Genomic DNA, 12,678 nt, shown 5'->3' on the forward strand with positions numbered 1-12,678 from the left:
TCACATTGCTGTGTGTGGGATCTTGCTGTGCGCAATTTGGCTGCCACGTTTCCCACATTACAACAGTGACTACACTTCAAAAAGTACTTCATTGGCTGTAAAGCTCTTTGGGACCTGAGGTGGTGACAAAAATCTATCAATCTCAGTATTGACATTTTCAATTGACCCCCAGCATCCCCAGCCTTTTGGGACGGAGAGTTCCAGATTTCCAATACCCTTCGTGTGAAATAATGCTACTGAGCGGTCTGGCCCTAATTTTAAGATTCTTGTTCTGGACTCCCCCCACCAGAGGAAATAGTTCCTCTGTATCTACCCTGTCAAATCCTTTTAACAGTTTAAACATTTTGCATTTATGTAACGTCTTTCAACCTCAGAAAACACAGCAAGAGCCCACAAACAGCAATGTGATAATAACCAGATAGCCTGTTTTTTTAGCGATATGGGTTGAGGGATAAATATTGGGCCCAGGACACCGGGGAGAACTCCCCCCTGCTCTTCTTCCAATCGTGGCCGTGGGATCTTTTACATCCACCTGAGAGGGTAGACGGGGCCGTGGTTTAACGTCTCATCTGAAAGACGGCTCCTCTGACAGTGCGGTGCTCCCTCAGTACTGCACTGGGAATGTCGGCCTGGATTATGGGATCAGGTCTCTGGAGTGGGGCTCGAACTCATGACCTTCTGACTCGGAGGCGAGAGAGAGAAAGAGAGAGAGCACATGCGTGGCACAATATGTGAAGTTATCCACTTCGGTAGGAAAAACAGAAAGGCAGAGCATTATTTAAATGGTGATAGATTGGGAAATGTTGATGTACAGAGGGACCTGGGTGTCCTTGTACACCAGTCACGGAAAGCAAACATGCAGGTGCAGCAAGCAGTTAGGAAGGCAAAGGGTATGTTGGCCTTCATTGCAAGAGGATTTGAGTACAGGAGCAAGGATGTCTTACTACAGTTATACAGGGCCTTAGTGAGACCACACCTGGAGTACAGTGTGCAGTTTTGGTCTCCTTACCTAAGAAAGGATATACTGCCATAGAGGGAGTGCAGCGAAGGTTCACCAGACTGATTAATGGGATGGCAGGACTGTCATATGAGGAGAGGTTGGGTCGACTAGGCCTACATTCACTACAGTTTAGAAGAATGAGATGGGATCTCATTGAAATGTATAAAATTCTGACAGGGCAAGACAGACTGGATGCAGGGAGGATGTTTCCCCTGGCTGGGGGGGGGGCTCTAGAACGAGGGGTCACAGTCTCAGGATACGGGGTAGGACATTTTGGACTGAGATGAGGAGAAATTTCTTCACTCAGAGGGTGGTGAACCTGTGGAATTCTCTACCACAGAAGGCTGTTAAGGCCAAGTCACTGAATATATTTAAGAAGGAAATAGATAGATTTCTAGACCCAAAAGGCATCAAGGGGTATGGGGAGAGAGCGGGAATATGGTATTGAGATAGAGTATCAGCCATGATCATATTGAATGGCGGAGCAGACTCGAAGGGCCGAATGGCCAACTCCTGCTCCTATTTTTCTATGTTTCTATATAGCTGTCTGCGTATCTTGCTGTGTTGGAGCTGGGTCCATTCTAACCTCTACCCTCTCTTGTGCATTGCAGGACATGGCGGGACTGCTGAAGCCCAACTCGGCCGCGCTGCTGATCGGAGCGTTGCGAGATCGCTTCCCGGAGGTCCCTCTCCACATCCACACCCACGACACCGCCGGCGCCGGCGTGGCCTCCATGCTGGCCGCCGCCGAGGCGGGGGCGGACGTGGTGGACGTTGCCGCGGACTCCATGTCCGGCATGACCTCGCAGCCCAGCATGGGCGCCATCGTGGCCTGCGCCAAGGGCACGGAGCACGACACAGGTACGGCACTGGGACTTCAGACCACGGGCGCGGTGGGCGGAGAGAGCTCAGGGTGGAACCCTCGAAAGGCAATCGGACTTCCAGTAGAAAAAGGGGAAGACCTGCTAGAGGGCTTCAAAATTACGGAGGGGGATTCAACAGCACAGATGGAGGCCATTCAGCCCATCATGCCTGTGCCGGCTCTCTGAAAGAATTTGATAGGGTAAATGTAGAGAAAATGCTCCCACTGAGAAATGTAGACGATCAGAGTGAACTTGAAGTGCAGGTCCACAGATCCCTGAAGGTAGCAGGACAGGTAGATAAGGTGGTTAAGAATGTGTACGGGATACTTGCCTTTATTAGCTGAGGCATAGAATATAAGAACAGGGAGGTTATGCTTGAACTGTATAAAACACTAGTTAGGCCGCAGCTAGAGTACTGCGTGCAGTTCTGGTCCCCACATTACAGGAAAGATGTGATCGCACTAGAGAGGGTGCAGAGGAGATTTACGAGGATGTTGCCAGGACTGGGGAATTTTAGCTATGAGGAAAGATTGGACAGGCTGGGGTTGATTTCTTTGGAACAGAGAGGCTGAGGGGAGACTTAATTGAGGTGTATAAAATTATGAGGGACCGAGATAGAGTGGATAGGAAGGACCTATTTCCCTTAGCAGAGAGGGTCAATGACCAGGGGGCATAGATTTAAAGTAATTGGTCGGAGGTTGAGAGGGGAGTTGAGGAGAACTTTTTTCACCCAGAGGGTGGTGGGGGTCTGGAACTCACTGCCTGAAAGGGTGGGAGAGGCAGAAACCCTCATCACATTTAAGAAGTGCTTGGATATGCACTTGAAGTGCCGTAACCTACATCACTGAATTTGGAAGCAAAGTGAAAACGGGCGAGACCGGGGTTGCATATTCAAGAGGGGCCCGGGTACAGTGTGGTCTGCATACTTGCTAGGGGAGGGGCCGTATGTGCCTGCTGCCCGGGTAGGTCTGTGTGTAAGTAATGTGTGGTGCGTAGGTGTGCATGTAAGTAACACGAGGTGTGGGTCTTCATATCAGTAACGTGGAGTGTGTAGGCCTGTGTAAATAACAAGAGGCTGTGTAAGTCTGTGTAGCAGTAACGTGGGATGTGGGTCTGAGTATCAGTAACGCAGGCTGTGGGTCTGAGTATCAGTAATGCTGGCTGTGGGTCTGAGTATCAGTAACGCGGGCTGTGGGTCTGAGTATCAGTAACGCGGGCTGTGGGTCTGAGTATCAGTAACGCTGGCTGTGGGTCTGAGTATCAGTAACGCGGGCTGTGGGTCTGAGTATCAGTAACGCGGGCTGTGGGTCTGAGTATCAGTAACGCGGGCTGTGGGTCTGAGTATCAGTAACGCGGGCTGTGGGTCTGAGTATCAGTAACGCTGGCTGTGGGTCTGAGTATCAGTAACGCGGGCTGTGGGTCTGAGTATCAGTAACGCGGGCTGTGGGTCTGAGTATCAGTAACGCGGGCTGTGGGCCTGTGTATCAGTAACGCGGGCTGTGGGTCTGAGTATCAGTAACGCGGGCTGTGGGTCTGTGTATCAGTAACGCGGGCTGTGGGTCTGAGTATCAGTAATGCGGGCTGTGGGTCTGTGTATCAGTAACGTGGGCTGTGGGTCTGAGTATCAGTAACGCGGGCTGTGGGTCTGAGTATCAGTAACGCAGGCTGTGGGTCTGAGTATCAGTAACGCGGGCTGTGGGCCTGTGTATCAGTAACGCGGGCTGTGGGTCTGAGTATCAGTAACGCTGGCTGTGGGTCTGAGTATCAGTAACGCGGGCTGTGGGTCTGAGTATCAGTAACGCGGGCTGTGGGTCTGAGTATCAGTAATGCGGGCTGTGGGCCTGTGTATCAGTAACGCGGGCTGTGGGTCTGAGTATCAGTAACGCGGGCTGTGGGTCTGTGTATCAGTAACGCGGGCTGTGGGTCTGAGTATCAGTAACGCGGGCTGTGGGTCTGTGTATCAGTAACGCGGGCTGTGGGTCTGAGTATCAGTAACGCGGGCTGTGGGTCTGAGTATCAGTAACGCGGGTTGTGGGTCTGAGTATCAGTAACGCGGGCTGTGGGCCTGTGTATCAGTAACGCGGGCTGTGGGTCTGAGTATCAGTAACGCGGGCTGTGGGTCTGAGTATCAGTAACGCGGGCTGTGGGTCTGAGTATCAGTAACGCGGGCTGTGGGTCTGAGTATCAGTAACGCTGGCTGTGGGTCTGAGTATCAGTAACGCGGGCTGTGGGTCTGAGTATCAGTAACGCGGGCTGTGGGTCTGTGTATCAGTAAAGCGGGCTGTGGGTCTGAGTACCAGTAAAGCGGGCTGTGGGTCTGAGTATCAGTAACGCAGGCTGTGGGTCTGAGTATCAGTAACACGGGCTGTGGGTCTGTGTATCAGTAAAGCGGGCTGTGGGTCTGAGTATCAGTAACGCGGGCTGTGGGTCTGAGTATCAGTAACGCGGGCTGTGGGTCTGAGTATCAGTAACGCGGGCTGTGGGTCTGAGTATCAGTAACGCGGGCTGTGGGTCTGAGTATCAGTAACGCGGGCTGTGGGTCTGTGTATCAGTAACGCGGGCTGTGGGTCTGAGTATCAGTAACGCGGGCTGTGGGTCTGAGTATCAGTAACGCGGGCTGTGGGTCTGAGTATCAGTAACGCGGGCTGTGGGTCTGTGTATCAGTAACGCGGGCTGTGGGTCTGAGTATCAGTAACGCGGGCTGTGGGTCTGAGTATCAGTAACGCGGGCTGTGGGTCTGTGTATCAGTAACGCGGGCTGTGGGTCTGAGTATCAGTAACGCGGGCTGTGGGTCTGAGTATCAGTAAAGCGGGCTGTGGGTCTGAGTATCAGTAACGCGGGCTGTGGGTCTGAGTATCAGTAAAGCGGGCTGTGGGTCTGAGTATCAGTAACGCGGGCTGTGGGTCTGAGTATCAGTAAAGCGGGCTGTGGGTCTGAGTATCAGTAACGCGGGCTGTGGGTCTGAGTATCAGTAACGCGGGCTGTGGGTCTGAGTATCAGTAAAGCGGGCTGTGGGTCTGAGTATCAGTAACGCGGGCTGTGGGTCTGAGTATCAGTAAAGCGGGCTGTGGGTCTGAGTATCAGTAACGCGGGCTGTGGGTCTGAGTATCAGTAACACAGGCTGTGGGCCTGAGTATCAGTAACGCAGGCTGTGGGTCTGAGTATCAGTAACACAGGCTGTGGGCCTGAGTATCAGTAACGCAGGCTGTGGGTCTGTGTATCAGTAATACGGGCTGTGGGTCTGAGTATCAGTAACGCGGGCTGTGGGTCTGTGTATCAGTAACGCGGGCTGTGGGTCTGAGTATCAGTAACGCGGGCTGTGGGTCTGAGTATCAGTAACGCGGGCTGTGGGTCTGAGTATCAGTAACGCGGGCTGTGGGTCTGTGTATCAGTAACGCGGGCTGTGGGTCTGAGTATCAGTAACGCGGGCTGTGGGTCTGAGTATCAGTAACGCGGGCTGTGGGTCTGTGTATCAGTAACGCGGGCTGTGGGTCTGAGTATCAGTAACGCGGGCTGTGGGTCTGAGTATCAGTAAAGCGGGCTGTGGGTCTGAGTATCAGTAACGCGGGCTGTGGGTCTGAGTATCAGTAACGCAGGCTGTGGGTCTGAGTATCAGTAACGCGGGCTGTGGGTCTGAGTATCAGTAACGCAGGCTGTGGGTCTGAGTATCAGTAACGCGGGCTGTGGGTCTGAGTATCAGTAACGCGGGCTGTGGGTCTGTGTATCAGTAACGCGGGCTGTGGGTCTGAGTATCAGTAACGCGGGCTGTGGGTCTGAGTATCAGTAAAGCGGGCTGTGGGTCTGAGTATCAGTAACGCGGGCTGTGGGTCTGAGTATCAGTAAAGCGGGCTGTGGGTCTGAGTATCAGTAACGCGGGCTGTGGGTCTGAGTATCAGTAACGCGGGCTGTGGGTCTGAGTATCAGTAAAGCGGGCTGTGGGTCTGAGTATCAGTAACGCGGGCTGTGGGTCTGAGTATCAGTAAAGCGGGCTGTGGGTCTGAGTATCAGTAACGCGGGCTGTGGGTCTGAGTATCAGTAACACAGGCTGTGGGCCTGAGTATCAGTAACGCAGGCTGTGGGTCTGAGTATCAGTAACACAGGCTGTGGGCCTGAGTATCAGTAACGCAGGCTGTGGGTCTGTGTATCAGTAATACGGGCTGTGGGTCTGAGTATCAGTAACGCGGGCTGTGTATGAGGGAGGTGTGTGGAAGTCAGACGGAATTTACAATGTCCGGCGGGTTCCCAACCTGGTGTCAGCATTGTTTGACGCGTGCTAATGTCAGTTAACCTCACAAAGGTACTGTTTGTGATGTAGACACAGCGCAGCCTGCGGTGTCTGTCTCCCAGCACTCTGTCTGTGTCCCAACACTCTGTCTGTCTCCCAGCAGAATGTCTGTCTCCCAGCACTCTGTCTGTGTCCCAACACTCTGTCTGTCTCCCAGCAGAATGTCTGTCTCCCAGCACTCTGTCTGTCTCCCAGCCGTCTGTCTGTCTCCCAGCAGTCTGTGGTGTCTGTCTCCCAGCACACTGTCTGTCTCCCCGCACTCTGTCTGTATCCCAGCCGTCTGCCTGTCTCCCAGCATCCTGAGATGAGGAGAAATTTCTTCACTCAGAGGGTGGTGAATCTTTGGAATTCTCTACCCCAGAGGGCTGTGGAGGCTCAGTCGTTGAGTATATTCAAGACAGAGATCGATAGATTTTCGGACTCTCGGGGAATCAAGGGATATGGAGATCAGGCGGAAAAGTGGAGTTGAGGTCGAAGATCAGCCATGATCTTATTGAATGGCAGAGCAGGCTCGAGGGGCCGAATTCTTATGTAGCTGGGACCCGGCTGCTCCACCGCACTGTGCTGCGCACAGGCGGTAATGATGCGAATACCGACACACCCGGGCTCCTCCAGGCCCCGTCTCTCGATGCGAGCTTTCAACCAGCATCGTCAACAAGCAATAGAAGATTAAACTTTAAAGCTCCCTGCAGCACCTTCAAAATTCCATCTCCCGCTCTGCGATTGTTGAATCAAATCCTATGGTCATTCTAAGGTTTCTACAAATGAGTGTGTAGAACTGCCTCCATTCAGCAGCCCTGGGATTCAAACAACGCAAATCACCTCACATTCACTCCCTCAAGAAATAAACCAGACTCATACAAATTATACTTCCTACAGGCACCAGACTCCATCAGCAATTCAACAAAATAACCAGACTTATATTCTGAAAGTGCTTTCCCTCTCTCTGTGTCAGCCGTGGCTCAGTGGGTGTCTCTCTCTCTCTCTCTCTCTCTCTCTCTCTCGCCTCTGAGTCAGGAGGTCGTGGGTTCGAGCCCCACTCCAGAGACACGAGCCCATAATCCAGGCCAACGCTCCCAGTGCTGTACTGAGGGAGCGCCCCACTCACAGAGGGGCAGTACTGAGGGACTGCCGCACTGTCGGAGGGGCGGTACTGAGGGAGCACCGCACTGTCGGAGGGGCGGTACTGAGGGAGCACCGCACTGTCGGAGGGGCAGTACTGAGGGAGTGCCGCACTGTCGGAGGGGCAGTACTGAGGGAGCGCCGCACTGTCGGAGGGTCAGTACTGAGGGAGCGCCGCACTGTCGGAGGGGCAGTACTGAGGGAGCATTGCACTGTCAGAGGGGAAGTACTGAGGGAGTGCCGCACTGTCAGAGGGGCGGTACTGAGGGTGCGCTGCACTGTTGGAGGGTCAGTACTGAGGGAGCGCCGCACTGTTGGAGGGGCAGTATTGAGGGAGCGCCGCACAGTCAGAGGGGCAGTACTGCGGGAGCGCCGCACTGTCGGAGAGGCAGTACTGAGGGAGCGCCGCACTGTCGGAGGGGCAGTAATGAGGGAGCGCCACACTGTCGGAGGGGCAGTATTGAGGGAGCGCCGCACTGTTGGAGGGGCAGTACTGAGGTAGCGCCGCACTGTCAGAGGGGCAGTACTGAGGGAGCGCCGCACTGTCGGAGGGGCAGAAATGAGGGAGCACCGCACTGTCGGAGGGGCAGTACTGAGGGAGCGCCGCACTGTCGGAGGGGTGGTGCTGAGGGAGCGCCGCACTGTCCGAGGGGCAGTACTGAGGGAGCGCCGCACTGTCGGAGAGGCAGTACTGAGGGAGCGCCGCACTGTCGGAGGGGCAGTAATGAGGGAGCACCGCACTGTCGGAGGGGCAGTACTGAGGGAGCGCCGCACTGTCAGAGGGGCAGTACTGAGGGAGCGCTGCACTGCCGGAGGGGCAGTACTGAGGGAGCACCGCACTGTCGGAGGGGCAGTACTGAGGTAGCGCCGCACTGACGGAGGGGCGGTACTAAGGGAGTGCCGCACTGTCGGAGGGGCAGTACTGAGGGAGCGCCACACTGTCGGACCGAGGCCCTGTCTGCCCTCTCAGGCGAATGTTAAAGATCCCACAGCCACTATTGTAAGAAAACCAGGGGAGTTCTAATCACTACCCTATTGCAGTTTGTGGGAGCTTGCTGTGCGCAAATTGGCCGTCACTTTGGGGAGCTGTAGAATGTTGCGGTGCAGTGAGATTTGAGGGAGTGGATGGGGTGTGGGGGGGGGGTGACTGGAGGGCGCGGATGGGATATGTAGAACGGGATCAATCACGGGCCATTGACTGAGAAAGTATGAGCTGATAGTGCAAAGGCACTGAGGGGACCGTGTAAACAAGCTGGGACACGGGGCCCTGTGGCAAGCATGCAGCTCAGCTGTTTCCTGACGCTACAACTTAGTATGCTGGCCCCACAACCCTCCTCCAATTCTGCCCTCTTGCGCATCCCCGATTTTAATGACTCCACCATTGGCGGCCGTGCCTTCAGCTGCCTGGGCCCCGAGCTCTGAAATTCCCTCCCTAAACCTCTCCGCCTCTCTCTCCTCCTTTAAGACGCTCCTTAAAACCGGCCTCTTTGACCAAGCTTTTGGTCGTCTGTCCCAATATCTCCTTCTGTGGCTCGGTGTCAAATCCTGGGGATGTTTTACTGCATTACAAATACTAGTTCTTGCCGCCTTCAGCAGGAACTGCAAAGGAAGTGTTTAATAGGCAGGCGAGGGCAGAGATTGGGCAGGGTCGATGAGGTTCCGCACACCTGCTGCCTCTGGTCGCTGTAGCGTGGGCAGATGCCAGGGTCAGCCCGCCCTCTCCAGTGCAGCGTTGGGGGGCAGAATCGATACGGTCTGGCTGGCTTGACTCCGAGGAGGTTAATCAGAGCCGGCCTTCTGAGATGGTGGGCGGTACAAGAGGCTGAAGGCGAAGGAGAGAGCGGGAGGCCTCACATTCAGTAACGGAGCCCACAGAGCAGCTCCTCTCTCCATTATGGAAGCGGTTCCAATAAGAACTGGAACCTATCTATCCCACAGCTTCAGATTCCGATTGATTCGTCTGCGTTATCTGTGAATCTCATTAGAAGCGCGTTAAAGGGGCATCAGGCAGCCGATTTTTTAGGCTCTCAGTTATTGCCGTAATGGAAGGTTTCTGTGTCACTCGCAGATCCCAACACGTCAAAAGTATCAAGGTTTCCTGAATCTTGCCAGGTTCCCCTCGATGTATGGGGTGGGGAAGTGTGTAAGGGGTGCGGGGAGTGTGTAAGGGGCGGGGAAGTGTGTAAGGGGTGGGGGTGTGTGTAAGGGGTGGGGGGAGTGTGTAAGGGGTGGGGGAGTGTGTAAGGGGTGGGGGAGTGTAAGGGGTGGGGGAGTGTGTAAGGGGTGGGGGAGTGTGTAGGTGTAAGGGGTGGGGGAGTGTAAGGGGTGGGGGAGTGTGTAAGGGGTGGGGGCCATACAGGCATAACTGCGACAAGCAGTCAAATACCAACGGTAAACAGCTACTACAGCTCTGTCGAAACCTGGGTCTGTACATTGTCAATGGTAGGTTCATAGGAGACCTCCTAGGAAGATCGACCTACTGCTCACCTCTTGGCTGCAGCACAGTAGACTATATGATTACAGACTTGGACCCATCCTCTTTCAGAGCATTCACAGTCAAACCACAAACAACACTGTCAGATCACAGTCAAATTACTATGTTTCTCAAAAAGACAGAAACAAACAACATAGAAACACAACCCAGTAAACTGTACAACACCAAAAAATCGTACAGATGGGCCAAAAACGACACGGAAAAATACCAGAAAACAATTAGCAATGCATCAACTCAAGCTCTCTTAGACACCTTTCTGGATAACATATACACTCACAATAAAGAAGGCGTAAACCGGGCAGTTAGTAAACTAAACAATATTTTTGATAATTTGGCAACAAATGCAAACTTGAAAGCTCGCAAGAACAAACCCAAAACAAAAAACTATGAAAAATGGTTTGACCATGATTGCCATAACATGAGGAAAAAACTTAGAAAACTATCAAACCAAAAACACAGACATCCAGAAAACGAGGAATTACGCCTTACTTATTGTCAGACGCTAACACAATACAGAAACACACTCAGGACCAAAAAAGAGCAATTTATTAAGAATACACTCAGCTCCATGGAGGAATCCATTGAGTCGAATTGTTTCTGGGACAACTTGAAAACACTACACAAAAAACAACACGACGATTTGTCCATTCAAAATGGGGACACATGGGTAAACCACTTTGAAAAATTATACCAGAAAAACACACTAGGACCAGAGCAACACCAAATACGCAAAAAACTTGAAAAGCTTGAAATGGCCATAAAAGATAACCAAAACCCGCTAGACGCCATAATAACAGAAAAAGAACTTCTTGAAAAACTCAAGGACCTGCGACCAGGAAAAGCTTGCGGGACAGACGGCATACTAAACGAGATGATTAAACACGCAGACGACAAACTGAAACTGGCTATCCTAAAACTCTTCAACTTGGTTCTGAGTGTCGGTTATTTCCCTGACATCTGGAACAAAGGACTCATAACACCCATATACAAAAGTGGGGACAAAATCGACCCAAACAACTATCGAGGCATCTGTGTAAACAGTAACCTGGGGAAGGTATTCTGTAGCATCATAAACAAAAGACTTATAAACTTCCTTGAAGAGCATAATGTCTTGAGTAAAAGCCAAATTGGATTCCTGCCAAACTATAGAACATCCGATCATATCTTCACCCTACAGACCCTAATTGACAAACACGTTCACCATAACAAAAGCAAAATCTACGCATGCTTTGTAGATTTCCAGAAGGCTTTCGACTCCATCTGGCATGACGGTTTATTCCTGAAACTTATCGAAAGCGGGGTAGGAGGTAAAACATATGATGTAATTAAATCAATGTATACAAACAATAAATGTGCAGTTAAAATTGGAGACAAACAAACAAAATACTTCCCACAGGGGCGGGGGGTGACGCAGGGCTCGCCAATCTCACCGACACTCTTTAATATTTACATTAATGGATTGGCAAAACTACTTGAACAATCTACAGCACCCGGCCTCACCCTATATGAATCCAAGGTTAAATTCCTCCTCTATGCCGACGACCTGGTTCTGCTGTCACCAACTAAGGAGGGTCTACAGCAGAACCTGGACCTGCTGGAGTCGTACTGCCAGACTTGGGCCCTGACAATAAATCCCCAAAAAACCAAAGTCCTTGTGTTCCAGCAAAGATCCAAACAACATGGACCCACAATAAATTTCACAGTAGGAACAACCAAAATTGAACAAACCACTCACTACACATACTTGGGCTTAAAAATCAGTTCTACGGGAAACTTCAAACTGGCTGTGAATGAACTGAAAGAGAAAGCAAGAAGGGCTTTCTATGCCATCAAAAAATCAATCCAAATAGAAATCCCAATTAGCATTTGGCTCAAAATTTTCAAATCAGTAATTGAACCAATTGCACTCTATGGCAGTGAGGTCTGGGGACCACTAACACAACAAGATTTTGCAAAATGGGACAAACACCCAATTGAGATCCTACATGCGGAATTCTGTAAAAGTATCCTCCGGACTCAAAGGAAAACAGTAAACAACGCATGCAGGGCGGAACTAGGCCAATACCCATTAATAATCACTATCCAAAAAAGAGCCACCAAATTTTGGAATCACCTACAAATGAGCAACCCCCAATGCTATCACTACGACGCCCTGAAATGCCAAGAGCTGACCATAAAGAAGAATACCCTCAGTCAACTAGTCCTGGGACTCAATAAAGTAACTAATAACAATACTAACAATAACCAGCCCCAGGACAGTGACAGGGTAACACAAAGAATTCGACCCAACACAATCGTCGCTAAGCAAAAGGAAAAATATCTGTCATATTGGGCAGAAACAACAAAAACCCAAAGCAAACTCAATTGCTACTTGGCCCTAAACAGACAATACAACATAGCTGATTACCTGACCATGGTAAAGGATAACAAACTGAGAAGAACCTTGACAAGGTACAGACTTAGCGAACATAGCCTAGCGATCGAAAAAGGCAGACACAGGCAGACCAGGCTGCCAAGAGAAGACAGGATATGCTCTCACTGCAGTCAGGGAGTAGTTGAGACAGAGATGCACTTCCTCACAGCCTGTGGAAAATATCAGGGCATCAGAGAGAATTTCTATCAAAAATTCTCACAAATATGCCCTGAATTCAGAAATCTGACTGACAACCAAAAACTCCCATTCCTACTGGGGGAGGAGAGAAGCTGTGTAACACTGGCGGCACACTATGTTACAGCTTGCCATGAACAGAGGGACAACCAGTAAACTAAGACAAGAGTATATATAAACAAGGCGAAAATATATTTATAAACTCAGGGATATACCTGTTTATACACTGTATGAATGGAACCGCGTTTATGTGCTCAACCATAAATGTATTTTGATGCTTTGGCAACATAAGATGTACCTTATCAT

At 51.3% G+C, this 12,678-nt stretch overlaps 1 protein-coding gene across 1 annotated transcript in view; it reads left to right on the top strand.

The window, feature by feature from the left end:
- Nucleotides 1-12,678, top strand: part of LOC147092802 (pyruvate carboxylase, mitochondrial-like) — a gene marked incomplete at its 5' end in the record, with an annotated part of 1,160,114 nt that overhangs the window by 1,024,272 nt on the left and 123,164 nt on the right. Inside the window, one exon of the mRNA XM_085976052.1 lies at nucleotides 1,612-1,861. Within this exon, the coding sequence (XP_085832178.1) occupies nucleotides 1,612-1,861 (250 nt within the window). The remainder of the gene's footprint in view (nucleotides 1-1,611; nucleotides 1,862-12,678) is intronic.

Source organism: Somniosus microcephalus, unplaced genomic scaffold, assembly GCF_052327205.1.
Source record: "Somniosus microcephalus isolate GS21.2 unplaced genomic scaffold, FLI_Smic_1.0 unresolved_chr2, whole genome shotgun sequence".
Classification (NCBI taxonomy): Eukaryota; Metazoa; Chordata; class Chondrichthyes; order Squaliformes; family Somniosidae; genus Somniosus; species Somniosus microcephalus.